The sequence below is a fragment of the Nelusetta ayraudi genome, unplaced genomic scaffold (genome assembly GCF_046127955.1).
Source record: "Nelusetta ayraudi isolate G7.1 ecotype Tasmania unplaced genomic scaffold, CSIRO-AGI_Nayr_v1 ptg000019l, whole genome shotgun sequence".
NCBI classification, from domain to species: domain Eukaryota; kingdom Metazoa; phylum Chordata; class Actinopteri; order Tetraodontiformes; family Monacanthidae; genus Nelusetta; species Nelusetta ayraudi.
Window position 1 is genome coordinate 3,661,526 of NW_027466069.1, and position 16,674 is coordinate 3,678,199.

Here is a 16,674-nt window from a genome sequence, read left to right on the forward strand (position 1 = left end):
GGAGCAGGAAGAGGAAGATGAGGAAGAGAAGGAGGAGTTTGGTTGACTGTGGTTGTCTATCTTAAGATGATGAAAACGGTTTTGAGCCTCGGTGTATCGATTTTTTTGTGGTTGAGGTATTTGAGTGTCGCTCAAAGAGAGAGAAGAAAGTGCAATATGAGTAGTATTAGTAGTGGTTGGTCAGTATCTGGATGACCAAAGGTGAAACCCGGGTTGAAAGTATTGCCATTATTAATTAATTTATTTTTTAATGGATCGAGCAGGTTTGACCTTTTGCTGCAGAGCTGCGCTGTGTGTTTCAGCGGAAGATCCCGAATGTCGTTACGATGTGGAGAGCAGGTTGCAGCAGTGGCGCAGCTGGAGCACCGCTGGAGACGTTTGTTTGTCTCCAGTAACAAGGGGGGGGGAGTTCCTGCTCAGCCTCTTCTGTTTCTTCTTGTTTTTTTTTTCCTTTTTTGTTGTTGTTGTAAGCCTTTAACCGAAACCCTGCGGTGATCCGGCCGCTCTGATCCACTTCAGAGGAGATGGACGAGGATGAGGAAACGCGCCGGCGGCGGCTCGAGGGAGATTGTAACCTTTTTAACAAGGAGCGTGCAGGAGGCTCCCGCCTGCTGCTGCTGCTGCTGCTGCTGCTGCTGCAGGAGGACGGTGACAGCCACTCAGAGGGGGGAAAAAAGACAAGACGCACTTAAAAGCTTGTGTTTATCTTCCTCCTCCCCCCTCCATGCCAGCTGGCGGTGGGAGCACCCCCCCCACCTTCCCTTCCTTAATGGACCCTCGTCGCTCAACTCCCCTTCACGCGATGCGCGCGGGGCGTCCGCGGCCTCGCTCAGGGGTTCTGGAAGTTCAACCGTGAGTGCGCGGCGGGAACAATGGAAGAAAAAGATCGTGGCGAGTGTCCTGCTTCCCGCTGGAAGCTTTTCCTGCTCCACGGCCCGGCAGGAAGTGTGCGGATTAATAATTAAACTGCGTTTAATGCCGCCGACTGAAAATCACTGTATGAGAATGTAAAGTTGATTTCTCTCTCTCTCTCTCTCTCTCTCTGTCTAAAGACTCAGGGGGCGCCGATGCTCTCCTAACCCTCAGTGGGTGACAATCTCTACTGTGTCTGTTGTGGACTTGCCAAACGACTCTTGGACTTTTCCGAATGGTCGAGACGACGAGGTCGACTCGAAAACCTTTAAACGCCGCCGCCATCCGTAGCTGCAGATGTGTCTCTTGTTTGTTTGTGTGTGTGTGTGTGTGTGTGTGTGTGTGTGTGTGTGTGTGTATCGACCACAATGACTGTATATAAAGACGTTTAGAGTGGGGGAAGGGGACGAAGGGGGAGGGACGGCGGTTGGATAAATGATGTATAAGTGAATCTGCTCTCCGGCGTTGTTTACATCCCCTGGCCGACTGTTTGGCTTTCAATAGAATAGTAAAATATAAGTATGTTATCATAATTTGTCACGTCCCAAGTTTGATTCATGGCCTCGGACACGTGCACACACACACACACACACACACACACACACACACACACACACACAGGAAAGGAATCTTGCCGGTGTGAATTTATCTTTTGCAATTTATTCTGCGATCATTAAGGGATGCGCGTCGATGCTGAATGCAACGCACGTGTTGCGCAAAACTCACAGGTCTGAATGCAAACGTCAATGCGCTCGGCGCCGACCTCCCTCACTGAAGGGCCCGGGGTGGAAGAAAAACCTTTTCAAAGCTGTGGGAAGATAAAATAGCGAGGCAGCAGTTACGTTTATCTCCTGGCCTGGCGGTCCGGCACGATTCCCATGTGCATCTGACTTACTGTAAATGGCCTCAGGCGAATCATTTAGCAACAATGGATCCCAAGACGACTTCTGCGTAACATCCTTTTCTTCTTCTTCTTCTCCCCCTCTTTCCGCACCTCTGCGGACATCTTTCACAGCTTTGTGTTTTCTTTTTCCTTTTTTTTCATGGCACTCTGACTATTTATAGCTGACAAATTTAGCAGCCGCTTTGAGAGTGGTAAAGTCAGAGGATGGGGCTTTATTTTGTTTCTTTTTCCTTAGCCACAACCCAAACAGAAGTGAAAGCAGAGTCGACCTAAATTTTGTTTTCGAGACGACAACTTCAGATTTTACGTAACGCCTCCCCTCCCTCCCCCTCTGCGTAAACAAGCAGCCGTGCCGCCCTGAATGGAGGATTTCTTTTTTCTCTTGTGCATCAAATCTGGTGCCACCAAGTCGGCAAATATTTATTTGAACGCTCTACTTTTATAGCCGGAATGTAAAATGTGTCGTCTTTGGCGGTAAACAGAGTTTGTTTTCTGGCGACGTGCGGAGGTTTCAGGGGGTCACGTGAGGCTTTTTTTTTTTTTTTATCATCGGAGCACAGAATGAAATAATCAGCTTCTAAAGTGGGTGTAATGCAGGATGTCAATGAATGCTTGAACACCAGATTTACTCTCCTCCTCACCCATTAGTGCCTCGTGACATCATCTTCCTCTTGGCGTGTCTTGCAGTGCGGCGCTGCTTCCATAATTCCCGTTCTGGTGAGATAACAGTGAAGCGTATCGCAGCTCTGACACCCATTCCCTCCTTTCACTAAATTAATTCCCTCGGTGTTTGATGCCAGATACCGACCCCTCACCCAACCACCGACCCCCCCCCCCCCCCCCACCCCCCCTTCCCATAATCCCATGGAACGGCGCTCGCATCCCGAAGGTTTCCGGCCCTTTTGACTGGAGAGCAGCTATTCAGCGGGCGGCGTCTCGCGGAGGTAACTCGGCCTCGAGGAGCTATTCTTATCGCCCAGGATTGATCCTCCTGTACGAGGTTTGCGGAGGAGCAGGCCTGGGATTGAATATCAACTCCGAGACCGACTTCCTGATAAGGACCACATGTCCAATACGCTGCCTGCACCTTTCCAGTGGAGTAGCGGTGGCGGCGGTGGTGGAGGTGACCTTCCTCTGAGATGACCTGTCGTCCTGCAGGGCTGAAGTGGGTGTTAACCGCCGGTCCTGGGGCGGTTAGAGCCTCTGATTGGATCCGAGCAGAGCGTGTTTTGAAACCGCACTCATGCCGGTCACCGTTTGACTCTGCAAAACCCCATGGAGTGTATTTACAAGAAGGCGGCTGATGACAGCAGCCAATCCCCCCCATCCCCCGGGGGGCCTCCATCCATCTACACACACACACATCAGCGTAATCAATACATTACCAAGGGATGGTTTGTTTTTCAACGGGGAGACGTGTATAGCTCCTGTGCATTAGCCGCGGCGGCGAGGCAGAGCCTTTATGTTCCGGTTAAAGACTTTATTTTCCTATTAAACATAAAGAGCCGTTTGGTCCACCTGCGCCCCAGCCAGCCGGGCCGGCCGGCGTGAACAAACAAGCTCCGTGTGGCCTCCACCGCTGCTGCAGTGACGGGATGGAGACTTTTACAACCCTTCCCAGGCGCAGCGGCGCAGGTCTGAGGAGGACGAAGCAAACAGCAACACCAGCAGCCCCCTTATCACCGTTCAAGACGCGGTAAACGACAGTAAAAGAAAATCAACATGAAACTTCTACATGGAAATGCACAGCCTCACGGATGCACGGTTTGCCATTTCACAGGGGGAAACAATCAGTCGTCAAGCAGAAAAGAAAAAAAAAAGCACAAAACAGTAGCATCTGCGTCACTCTCATCTGTGAGAGTCGGAGCGCAGCGGGGACGTCGGCTCTTCCAACTGATGAGCCAACTGGCAGCAGACAGAGAGGGAGAGAGAAGGAGAGAAGAAAAAAACAACTTGCGGGAACCATCAGGGGATCCTGGCCTATCGGCATGCTGCAGGGTCTGCTGTCATGCTAAATGTGCTGTAACAGAGGAAGAGCAAGAGAGTAACAATCCATCCGCCTTTCACCAAGCAGCTCCATCGCTGAGACAAAAACCTTTCTGGAATATCTCAGAAAAAAAAACAAAACAACAACTAACTTCCCCGACTATCAATTATTCAGCAAGCAGCTCACAAAATTAGATCAGCGTCAATACTCCATCTTCCTCGCTAATCACGTCTATGCCTCGGGAAATATGAGTGAAAACGGCCTCGTGAAATGAGAGCTCCTGAGTGAACCTCGGATGGTTTGAAGGATTTTATTTATTTATTTATTTATTTATTTATTTATTTATTTATTTTTATCACGGAAGGTGTTTTTATAGATCGCAGTAGGGCCTTCATGCATTATTGGGCGAGCTTGTTCCGTCTTTGTTTACATCAGAGCTTTTGTAACGCAAATCTTGATGCTGCACTTTTCTCCTGACCGAGTCTCTCCGCCGGAGCTCCGCTTCTTCCTCCCTCAGTCTGGTTCACCGTTCTGGCCGCATACTGCCATCTGCTGGTAAACAACGATTTCTGGGCGATCATTTTGGATTCCCGCTCCGTTTGCCTGCTCCAGCGTCAGGTTTGGCCGCTTCATTGAGGCCTTTCCAAAAGGTCCGCATAGCCACTTGAATAACTTTCATCCAGACACATCAAATCGGGGCTCAACAGTCGGACTTGGCTAGTTATCATCACCACCAAAACACCAGTTCTAAAATGTGGATGTTGGATGAAAAACCCCAAAAATCAGATGCATGCATTTGCTCAGTAGATTTGTTTTTTTTAATATGTCATCTATACACCATTCTTTTGCTTGATGCATTTCTAAATAAGAAAGTGCTTCTAAATAGGCTGTAGGGGACAATTTGTAGTTGATCTACTGTGTCGGTGTGTGTCTATCAGGTATTAAGTTGAGAGCTATGAAATCAAGTGCAACTGCTGACAAAACGTGAAAAAAAAAAGTTGCTCTGTCCCTTTCCCTGGTTTTTCCCACGTTCTTCCTCCTCCTCCATCTTAAAAACCCTGCGGGCCTGGTCGACGGGAGAGGAAGAGTGACCGGGGGATTTTTCAGCATTTAAATAAAACAAACCAGCAGCAAAGTGGCCACTTCGCTGCTGCAGGTGCGGCCACATCAGGACGTTTTTGCTGCATGTGTTCCCGGAATGTGACGCGGCCGTCATTTCGGCGTCCGCATTCGTCCGTTTTCCAGCGGCGGAGCACTGCGTTTCCACTCGGCCGCACGGGCCTCGGCGGCAACCCCCCCGACATGCGGTTAGCGAGCAGCAGCAAACACACATCAAAAGCAGGAATAAGTGCCAGCCTCAACAAGTCTGCCGAGGCAGCTGGACTGCTGAGCCTGAGTCACAGTCGGCCTGCTGTCAGCTGCTTATCCTTTATCAGGAGTGGGAAATTCCCTCCCTTTTCCCCCATTTGTCTTAAGAACTGGACCTGCATGGCTTGTGTTTTGGGCCTGTGTGACCTCTTTTCATATTTTTATTCCTTTTTCTGACGATGGCTCTCACGGCGCCACTTTCTTGACAAAGCACTCTGGGTTTTTGGTTTTCGCTCTAGTTGACAGGGTGTTTTTTTTTTGTTTTGTTTTGTTTTCTCGAAAAAACACCCTTCCCTAAAGTGTCGTGGCCAAGTTGCTCCACACTGGGTTTCGACGAGCAACAATAATAATCTTTGGCGCAATCAGGAGCGCGCCAGCGGCGTCCCTCCCTGCGGCGGCGCTGTTTACGCCAGAGGAAGTGAGGCCCGTTAAGGCCGTGGTGGCGGCGGCGGGAACGGCCATGCCGGCGGCGGCAGCGAGCTGATTAGCCGTTTAACAGCGAGCGGTTCTTCATAAAGTCAACACGGCTCCGCCGCCCTGCATTCTGCAGCCCTCACAAACCGCACTTGTGGTCTGCCCTCGCGCGCGCCGCTCCCGTCCCAACACGCCCTCGGCCCCGCGGCGCTATTATATAATTACGTGACACACATGACAGACCCGCAGCGTTCCGAACATACGTCACCGGCGTGGGTGTTAATACACCAGAGGGAGTAGTGAATCGATCACACCTATCATCATTTCCCTCCTCGTGGCCTCCACATCCATCATCCTCCGACCAAAAGTCAGCAGCAGCAGCAGCAGCAGCAGCAGCAGCAGTTGTTAACCCCCTTCATCTGCCTCTGCAACCTGCACGCGCAGAGATGCAAACACTGCGTATGAGTCGAGCCATAAACCCATCTGGAGTTTGGCAACGTTACGATCGCACATCAGACAACGCACAGAGAGAATGCACAGCGTCCGTGACCAATCCAGCTCCACTCCCTGTCACTTCCTGTTACACTGCGCTGCTGCAGTGTCCCAATCCTGTAAAACACCTTAGTGGACACACAGGAAGTGCCTGTGGGCTCATTTCTGCTCGGACATTACCACAGAAATCCGACGGACCCGGCTGATGGGAAAAAGCAAAGTGGTCCCACCACATTTTGTACAAACTTCCTTTTGGTTGCATTGCTGCTTTGATCTGGTTGATCTGTCAGCTGCTCTGAGAGACCGCGAGGCTGCCGGCAGTCTTTCTGCAACTCAGCGTAACACTGATGTAATGTTCCAAAACCAAAAGCTCAAAAGATTAAATCAATCGATTCGGTCGTTGCCTCCACTTTCATCAGCATTGCTGTTCGCTCGTTCCTCATTCGGACAGGTGAATCTGTTGTGTAAACTCGATTGGGCAGTGTCGGGATGGGGGAGGGGGACTGAAATGGGGTTAAAACACACACAAATTGACAAGTATGTCTTTTAATTCACTGGCATTCAGGCACGGAGAGGCCCGGAACTGTGCCAAATTCACTTCACAGTTTCACGTGTCACTATCCTGTCAGTGAACTTTCCAGAAATTGTCCCTTTTACTTTCTCTACCACCCAAATACCGTGTGTGGTGACAAAACAGTCCCCGGAAACTAGCCCTCTGTGATGTCACAAAGGGTGCTGATAGCTCTGAACAACTTAGTTTGACTGTTGACACATGCCGATGTGAACAACATGATGCATTGTTTCATTCCTTTATTCACGCAAGTTTGTCTTGACTCTGGTGCGCTGTCAGGTTTTCATGGCGTCTGACTGGAGAAAGAGGCGCGGTGCTTCATGTTTACATCACTTCTGTAAAAACAAAATTAGAAGTAGCACTGAACTTTAACGCATTAGACGCTAGTACACGGCTGCCAGTCCAACGAATCTGTTTTGGACTTTTGGGCGACTTTGTCTGCGGTTTGTTGTGAAAACTTTGGTCAAAACGCACAGGAGCATCCCACAATGTCGCAGTCACAACAAAGCCGCGATCACACGACACTTCTGGCGCCCATCCGAGTGCATTTGTTTTGTATGCAAAGCAAAAAGCGAGCCGTCTCGCAGCATTTCCACGGGAGGCTGTAAACAGAGGGCTAAGAATGCTGTTTCTTGGAGCTCTAATACCGACTGTTTGTTTTGTTTGTGCGTGTTCAGAGGCTCCTCCGCTAGAATCCAGGGTGGGAAAATCAACAACATGTAGAAACATCAACACCGATGATGCCCTCAAACTGAAACTGATGGTCTGGGCTGTTTGACAACTCGCTGGGAGCAACTCAGCGCTGCTTCGGGGCAGATATGAGTCAAAGCTGAGGCCTCTTGTTCTCTAATTCAGATGACTGTACTGAGCCCTGTGCCAGCTGGCCGAGCTGATTCACTCAACTATTCTTGCCAATCTTATCGGCCTGTCTCGTGAGTCACAGCAGCTGTTTCGTATGTGCAAACCCCCCGTCTCCACCCCAGCAAGTCGTTGTTGTGACACTGGGATGTGTTTATGTTTTGTTATCCCACCTTCTGTTTGTTGTGCAGCCACAAAGCCTCCTTCCTTCACTCATGTGTTCACTCCTCTTCCTCCCCTACCAATCATTGTGTACATTCTCTGGAGAAATGAACATTACACATTAAAAAAAAAAAACATCGGACGCAACGTTAATCCCCATCTGGGTTTGGTTGTGATGATGATTATCGTGTCAGATCCGGTTAAAAAAGGGGAAGGAGAGATGCGGAGGGGAAACTTCTTGGAAAGCCAAGAAAAAAAGAGCTGTTTAGTTGCTTCTGAAAACAAAGTCGTTCCCAGAATAGCAGCACGGCTGCAGCAGACTCAGCAGGGCTGGGTAAAGTACCTGGCCATGGGGCAACTGTCTCCGCACATCAAACACAGTGACACTCGGAGGGCCCCGTGCGTGTGTGTGTGTTGCAAAGTCTACGCGTCCTGCCGCAAAAGTCAACAAAAAGCAGCCGTCATAAAACACGAGCGCAGCAGAAAGAGGGAGGCCGGGCCAATAAACCACATCAACTGTGGAGGACTGGAAGTGTTCGGCAGACTCGCGAGCGGCCTGCTAGGAACATACTACAAGACGTAAACAGTTTGCTTTAACAAGGCCGTTGGATGGTTGCGGGGAAGGGAGGAAAATAGGAGGAAGGTCGCAATTAAGCAGAAAGTCGCGAGACTCGCCGTCGAGCCGAAGTGCAACCACGGACGGCTGCAGGAAAATCCCAAAAATATATAATGTACATCTAAAAAATGTTAGTGTATATAATTTTACCAAGTTACAGACTGTAGGCGAAGCTCTGCATACAGTTTTCCCAACACAGAGGCCGTGAAACAAGCAGCGAGGGGTAAAGACCTGATAAAATTATGACTGTGTTTTTTGGCAACCTCTGAAAAGAAAAAACAGCAGACGTTTTTTTTCTTTCTTTGTTTCTTTCTGTTATATTTTGGGTTCTGACGCTGCTCGGTTAACCCAATCAAGACGATCCCGTCAGCATGAATTGCGAGGGTCTCGCTGCGCTACTGTAATTTTTTTTCCATCGTTTTTTTTTCTTTCTTTTTTTTTTTCTGTGCGTGACGCATTTTTTGGGCAGCGCAGCGCTGATGTTACTGTGCTGCCGCGCCAACAGGAAGCGCAGCAGAAAATGTGATTATTTTCTCCTCTTATTTTGAGGTTCGGTGCCAGACGTCTTTGTTGCAGCAAAGTGGCAATGTCAAATGAAATGTGGCGTTTGTTAAAATGCTCGGAGCCGTGTTCATTAGCCCTGCGACGCCGTGTCAAATCAGAGGCAGATGTGTTCAAAAGAAAGCCTGGAGATCCTTGGCGGAGCCACGTTTAACCAGAAATAACCTTCCGAATGCGTCTGAATGAGCATGAAAAACAAGAAAAACGCTGTTTTTGTCTGAATGTAATTTTAACCCACTAGACTAAAACAAGCCAAAAAAGTAGCACAGCATCTTTTATTGACACCAGCAGGAAACAAATGAAAACCATTTAAAACGTATTTGCAATAAAAAAAAAAAAACAACAACTCCACAATTTGTTGGGTTAATGCGTAATTAAATGGCTGTGCGCAAAAGAGGAAAAACAGGCTAAAATAAAAGAAACATTTTAGATTTTTTGGGGGGGACTTGTACAGCTTCATTCTCTTGATGTTAAGATTCTGGCAGAGAAATTCACAGCAGGTTGATGTTCACTCACTAGCCACTTTATTAGGTACGGTTTGCTAGCGCAGAGTACCTGGAATAGCACCCAGTGGTGAGTGTAAATACACACACAGCCTTCAGCTGGAGCCAGTGGTCCATTCTGACCTCTGACCTCTGACATCAACAGGGCATTTTCTCTTTTTGGGACCATTCTCGTGATACCCCATAGACGATTGTGCGTGAAAATCACAACAGCCACTTAAATCTTCCCTTTTCCAACCAATTCTGATGCTCTTCAGCGTTTCATATTCATGTCTAAAAGCACTGAGTTGCTGCCATGTGGTTGACCGACTGGATATCTGCGTCACGAAATTTAATATTGCACTTGATAGAATGGCCAGTGAGTGTGGAAGGTTTTTTTTTTTTTTGTTGTTGACACTGTCTTTCATCGAAGACATCACACTTCCCCCTCATTAAGACATTTATAGGTGCGCGGCATTTGCCATATAAGGCAAGTCAAAAGAGAACTTGTGAAAGGAAATACTTTCAATCCCTCCAAACAAGAAAAAAGTTTGTCTGATTTGATAGACCATTGCTGGGCTTGAAGACAGTTGTTTGTTTTTGCTGCATATGAAAGAGGTTTAGATGCGCGAAAAGACTGTCAGCATTTTTCTTTTTTTTAAAAAAAGGCCCCATCTGCAGCTTCGGCCATTCGTGTGGTAGTGCAGTGAGTCACAGTAGTTTGGCTGAAACACTTCCTGCGACACATCCATCCAGATAACACCTTGATATTCATACGGCCCAAAATATCGACAGATTCAAAGCTTGTGTCTGCACACACACCAGTTAACACATCAGGACTCCAAGAGATCATCGACCTTAGACAGAGATTGGCTGAGGCGCTTTTCAGTATAACAGAAAACAAACACATTCAAATATTTACTTTTTTTTTTCAAAGTGTAAACTTGATAGTAACGGATTAGTGCTCGGGAATAGGAGAAGTGCGGCCGTGAGAAAACAGCGACGTGTGTACTGCAACACTCGTTGTACAATCAGCGTGGATAAGCTGAAAATGAAATTGGCTCATGTTGAATTTTTCCAGTCATAAAGTTGCGCAGTGATGATGATGAAGCCAGTGCTGTAATAGTTCCCAGAATCACCTGTGCATGCACAAAATTGAATGGTGGAACAGTTAAAGTGATGTTCGGCCATCAAATAGAACGGAAGATACTCGTCTTAGAAATAAATAAAATGTTTTCATTGTCAAGGTTTTTTTTGTTTGTTTGTTTGTTTTTTTGGGAGATTTACAAATGACAAAGAAAGAGCATCATCCTGGTGACACTGGTGTCTTGGGCGGTGACAAATGTCTTCGTGAGAAGTACCCGTTTGTTTGTCATTCCGACAAAAGTTAAACAACTGGGCTGTTGGTGACGTGTGGGATGTTGGACTGAGTCAAATATCAACCGCAGAGAGAAACCACAGACATATATAGGAGGAAGGACACTGTCTTTCATCGAAGACATCACACTTCCCCCTCATTAAGACATTTATAAGTGCGCGGCATTTGCCATATAAGGCAAGTCAAATAAGAACTTGTGAAAGGAAATACTTTCAATCCCTCCAAACAAGAAAAAAGTTTGTCTGATTTGATAGACCATTGCTGGGCTTGAAGACAGTTGTTTGTTTTTGCTGCATATGAAAGAGGTTTAGATGCGGGAAAAGACTGTCAGCATTTTTCTTTTTTTTAAAAAAAGGCCCCATCTGCAGCTTCGGCCATTCGTGTGGTAGTGCAGTGAGTCACAGTAGTTTGGCTGAAACACTTCCTGCGACACATCCATCCAGATAACACCTTGATATTCATACGGCCCAAAATATCGACAGATTCAAAGCTTGTGTCTGCACACACACCAGTTAACACATCAGGACTCCAAGAGATCATCGACCTTAGACAGAGATTGGCTGAGGCGCTTTTCAGTATAACAGAAAACAAACACATTCAAATATTTACTTTTTTTTTTCAAAGTGTAAACTTGATAGTAACGGATTAGTGCTTGGGAATAGGAGAAGTGCGGCCGTGCGAAAACAGCGACATGTCTACTGCAACACTCGTTGTACAATCAGTGTGAATAAGCTGAAAATGAAATTGGCTCATGTTGAATTTTTCCAGTCATAAAGTTGCGCAGTGATGATGATGAAGCCAGTGCTGTAATAGTTCCCAGAATCACCTGTGCATGCACAAAATTGAATGGTGGAACAGTTAAAGTGATGTTCGGCCATCAAATAGAACGGAAGATATTCGTCTTAGAAATAAATAAAATGTTTTCATTGTGAACTATTTAGAATTTTCATTTACAAAATGGGTGAGACCACTTGAAAGGGGGTCACATTGTGCTACTGAGTTTGAAACACAATGTTTTATGACATGCTCTTTTATTGTAAATGCAACCAAATTTGACGCACACCTTTATTAAAAGTTTGCAATTGATGCTAAATGTAAATAAATTAATAGCAATGCAAACAGCTATATTATCTTTTTTCAGTTCTTTTCATTTTTAAAGTCAGTATGTTTTCATCCATAAGTCTTTTGTTGATTTGACCTCGTTTAGGAATTTTTTTTTTCTTCAGGATCCAAATCCATGCAAAGAGGAAACAAATTTCTATTTATGTGAAAAGTGGAAGCCATTCTTTTTTTGTTATTATTATTTTGAAAAACCAGAAGTGTGGTGCCAGGTCCCATGATGGCTGTGCTGTTTGTAGCAAGTGTCAAAAACCGCTTTTCATGTGAAATAAAAGGGTGATGACAGTGTCACAATCACGACGTTCATGAGGGATTTCAGGAGAGGAGAACTTTTACAAATTCTCTGATCAGTTGTTCGATTTCCACTTTTCATTAGCCATTCCATGCCTATTTATAAATACAACATTGCATTCATAATGTTTTGCTGTCGTAATATAAGCACATCCTTTAGATATGAAGTATTTCCCCAAAAAAATAATAATTAGTAAACCACTCGTTAGCTCTTAGGAAACTAAATGTGGCTATTTCGGAAATCCCCCCGATGTGCACTCATCCAAAACAGTCTGTCAAGAAAAAAAAATGGTTTGAGGTTAGTGGGAGGTGCACTCGAGGGCGGGTGACTAACCCTTCACAACATATAAAAACAGGAGCATGAGCACGACAGGACAGAGACAACAACAGCAGCCAAGCTGAGCAGGAACCAGAAGAAGGAACATTGAAGAAGGAACTCTTTTTAACTCCAGAGGTTTTTTTAAAAAAATTGTTTGTCAGTAGAAATCTGCAGAAGACCTCATCATGAGATTCTGCGCTGCTCTAGCTGTCTGCTTGGTTTTGGGGATCAGTTTGCAAGATGGATGGAGCCTCCCTGTCAAGTCGGTCTTTGTCACCTTCCCGGGAGACGTCATCAAAAACATGAGTGATGTGGAGCTGGCAGAAGTGAGTAGCAGATGGCTGCTTTCTTTTTTCTTTTCTTTCTTTCTTTGCATTTTTTGCATTCTCACAAAATTATGAGCCATCAAGCTGTGCAGGCGAGTAATTACCTGCCCATCCCGAATCACCCTGCTGCGGAAAAGAAAGAAACATGCACGTTTTGCTCAATCCGAAAGGCAAAGGGTAGAGGCATAACGCTGCCTGCTCCATTTGGATCCCCATCAGTAACGTTGTGCTCTGTGTGTGTGTGTGTTGTTCTGCCAGAGTTACCTGAAGAAGTTTGGCTACATGCAAACGCTGCACCGCAGCGGCTTCGAGTCCATGGCGTCCACCACCAAAGCCCTGAAGAAGATGCAGAAGCAGCTGGGGCTGAACGAGACCGGGGAGCTGGACAAGGTCACGGTGGAGGCCATGAAGCGGCCTCGCTGCGGCGTCCCCGACGTGGCCAACTACAAGACCTTCGACGGGGACCTCAAGTGGGACCACCAGGATGTCACCTACAGGTGAGTGGAGCGTCCGAGAACTCCAAGGGTCTTTTCCCTCAAAGAGTCTGTGCCGTTGTCAGTCTGAAAGCCGGACGTGCCTCTGCTCTTCTCCGTCAAGGGTTGTGAACTACTCCCCCGACATGGCGAGCTCGCTGATCGACGACGCCTTCGCCAGAGCCTTCAAGGTGTGGAGCGAGGTGACGCCGCTGACCTTCACCCGCCTCTATGACGGCACTGCCGACATCATGATCTCCTTCGGCAAAGCCGGTAGGTCGACTTGTGCGCTCGTGTCTATCCAATCTAATCCAATCTTGACACAGTCCAAAAGTCTGATCACGATGTCACTTCCTGTTCAGATCACGGGGACCCTTACCCTTTCGATGGCAAGGACGGACTTTTGGCTCACGCTTACCCTCCTGGTCAGGGTGTGCAGGGAGACGCCCACTTTGACGATGACGAGTTCTGGACTTTGGGAAAAGGCCCAGGTAAAAAACCAGACAACGCGGAAATGCGTGTCGCTGTCTCCCCCTTGTGTTTGTTTTGTGCATTGCGCCAACCCCACTCTTCCCCTGCCTCCACAGCTGTGAAGACGCACTATGGGAATGCAGAGGGAGCTCTTTGCCACTTCCCCTTCATTTTCGAGGGCAAATCCTACACAACATGCACCACCGAAGGCCGCACAGACAACCTGCCGTGGTGCGCAACCACAGCCAACTACGGCCGAGACAAGAAATACGGCTTCTGCCCAAGTGAATGTAAGTTTTTCAATCACGCTGCATGGGGGGGGGGATTTATGGGTCAAAGGTTGTCACACGAAGAGGAACGCTAACCACTCGCCGGTTCTAATACATCCTTCCTTCTTCTCTCCCTGACAGTGCTGTACACATTTGGAGGAAACGCCGACGGCGACAAATGTGTCTTCCCCTTCACGTTTTCGGGGAATGAGTACAACAGCTGTACCTCAGAGGGCCGCAGCGACGGCTACCGCTGGTGCGCCACCACAGACAACTACGACACTGACCAGAAATACGGCTTCTGTCCCAGTCGAGGTGAATATCCCGCACAGCAATGCACAAATGCACCGTGCTATAGTGGCCAAAGTGTCTTATTGTGTCTCACTGTGAACATCTCTTTCTGGCTAGAAACCGCTGTGATAGGTGGCAATTCCGAGGGAGAGCCCTGCCACTTCCCCTTCACCTTCCTCGGCAAACAGTACGACTCCTGCACCAGCGAGGGCCGAGGTGACGGCAAGCTGTGGTGTGGCACGACACGCGACTATGACACAGACAAAAAATGGGGCTTCTGCCCTGACCAGGGTAGGTGACATAAATATAAGTCAGATACAGAGGGGTGAGGATTTTTGTTGTTGTTTGTTGTTTTTTTTTGAGTTCTTACCACTTTCCTTGCTGTTTGTCTTCCAGGTTACAGCCTGTTCCTTGTGGCAGCCCACGAGTTCGGACACGCTCTCGGCTTGGATCACTCCAGTGTAAGAGAGGCTCTCATGTACCCCATGTACAGCTATGTTGAGAACTTTGCTCTACATCAAGACGACATTGAGGGCATTCAGTACCTCTATGGTAGGTTTGGCAAAAAAAAAATAAAAAATAAAAATAAAACGATCAAACAGATTGTTTTCATCATTAACAAACTCTTCTTTCTTTTACAATTAGGAAGTAAAACAGGTCCTGGACCATCCCCTCTTCCGCCTGTTGAAACCACCACTGACTCCTTCCCGGATGAGATGACCACTGAAGCGGTTACAACTGAGACTCCCACCACCACGCAGCCTGTGGATCCAACCAGAGACGCCTGCAGGCTGACCAAATTTGACAGCATCACTTCAATTGGGGCTGAACTTCATTTCTTCAACAACGGGTAAGCAAATTTAGTCTTTTCCCTTGTGTCAAACAAATCAAACTACTTAAACATGACTTAAACATGAGCTCATTTTATGTAACCCATCAGAAATTACTGGAGGATGTCCCGTCGAACTGATGCAGGACCAAAGGGACCCTTCTCTATTTCTAAGATGTGGCCGGCGCTGCCAGCAGTCATCGACTCTGCATTTGAGGACCTTCTGACCAAAAAACTGTACTTCTTCTCAGGTAAGGAACTTTCTTACACTACGTGCCATCGTATAAATATAAAAACTATAAATTCTATTTTATCCTAATGATAACTTTCCTCCCACAGGGACCAGATTCTGGGTATACACAGGGAAAAGTGTTCTGGGTCCACGTAGCATTGAGAAGCTCGGCCTCCCCAGTAGTGTTCAGAAGGTGGAGGGAGCCCTTCAGAGGGGCAGAGGCAAAGTGTTGCTCTTCAGTGCGGGTCAATACTGGAGGTAAGTTCAATCAGACTTTCATTACAGGTGTAGGTTTTCAGCTCACATTTAAACTTCTTTTCCGATTTTGGCGGTAAACGTCAGTCAAACTGCCTGTCAAACTTACAATTAAATCACTTTTCTCCACATAAATTTAGGCTTGATGTCAAGGCCCAGAAAATCGACAAAGGCTACCCCCGGCGCACAGATGCTGTGTTTGGTGGTGTCCCCAATGATGCTCATGATGTATTCCTGTACAAAGGTACGGAAAATATTGCTTAATAAGAAAATATCTGCAGAGCCATGTAAGAAGTTTAATTCTTTATATTAATTAAACCTCTTTCTTTACATTTTAGGCCACTACTACTTTTGCCGGGAACGCTTCTACTGGCGCATGAACTCCCGCAGGCAGGTGGATCGTGTTGGATATGTGAAATATGACCTCCTCATGTGCTCGGATCCTTCAGGCACTTCATACTGAAGGAGCTGGCACACCGGGCCAAGCTGACAATTATCTGTAGAATTGTTGCTCGTGACAATATGTTCTATTCAGATGCCAAGAAGAATGTCTTGTTAAAGCACATTTTATAATGTGTGTTTGCTTTATTTGGGATGTGAATAATTAGCCATACACAACGTTGGCTGATTCTGTTACAAATAATATTGGCCAAAAATAAGTTAAAGGCTTGAAGGAAAGCAGGGTTTTTGCACTCAGTAGCAGTGCCCTGCCCACAGTCATATAGTCTGAGACATTAAATAATCTCAAAATATATGTGGTCAAGATACCACATATCAGTTGTCTGACTGGTTCAGACTCTTGACAGTATTTAATTATTTTTGCTATTTATAGCAATATCTATTGTTTATTTGTGTCCTAAAACATATTTGTTTGTACCATTCTGTGTTTGTGAAAATGGCTCTTAAGCCCATTGCTTGCACTGGAATACAATGCATGTCTCTTTTACTGGAACTATTTATGGGACAGATGCATTTTGTATCAAGTTTTGCCTTTTAATGCAATAAACATTCCTGGAGAACATACAATTTCTGTCTCAATGGTTCATGATTTGCTGACAACACGACACTCCTAGGATCAGCCTTAATGCCGAGTC

The 16,674-nt window shown here is 46.7% G+C and overlaps 1 protein-coding gene across 1 annotated transcript; it reads left to right on the forward strand.

The window, feature by feature from the left end:
• Positions 1-12,483: 12,483 nt before the first annotated feature.
• Positions 12,484-16,601, forward strand: mmp9 (matrix metallopeptidase 9). Its single transcript, XM_076026426.1, has 13 exons — positions 12,484-12,760; positions 13,019-13,257; positions 13,358-13,506; positions 13,596-13,724; positions 13,821-13,994; positions 14,115-14,288; positions 14,382-14,555; positions 14,661-14,816; positions 14,910-15,114; positions 15,205-15,344; positions 15,433-15,583; positions 15,721-15,824; positions 15,919-16,601. Exons 1-13 carry the CDS (start codon positions 12,620-12,622, stop codon positions 16,041-16,043), a joined length of 2,061 nt encoding a protein of 686 aa, XP_075882541.1. The 5' UTR covers positions 12,484-12,619; the 3' UTR covers positions 16,044-16,601.
• The last annotated feature ends 73 nt before the right edge of the window (positions 16,602-16,674 follow it).

Coding starts and splice junctions, on each gene's coding strand:
- mmp9 (XM_076026426.1), top strand. CDS start 12,620: ATGAGATTCTGCGCTGCTCTAGCTGTCTGCTTGGTTTTGGGGATCAGT. Junction 13,725..13,820: donor GACTTTGGGAAAAGGCCCAG/GTAAAAAACCAG, acceptor CTGCCTCCACAG/CTGTGAAGACGCACTATGGG. Junction 15,115..15,204: donor CTTCATTTCTTCAACAACGG/GTAAGCAAATTT, acceptor GTAACCCATCAG/AAATTACTGGAGGATGTCCC.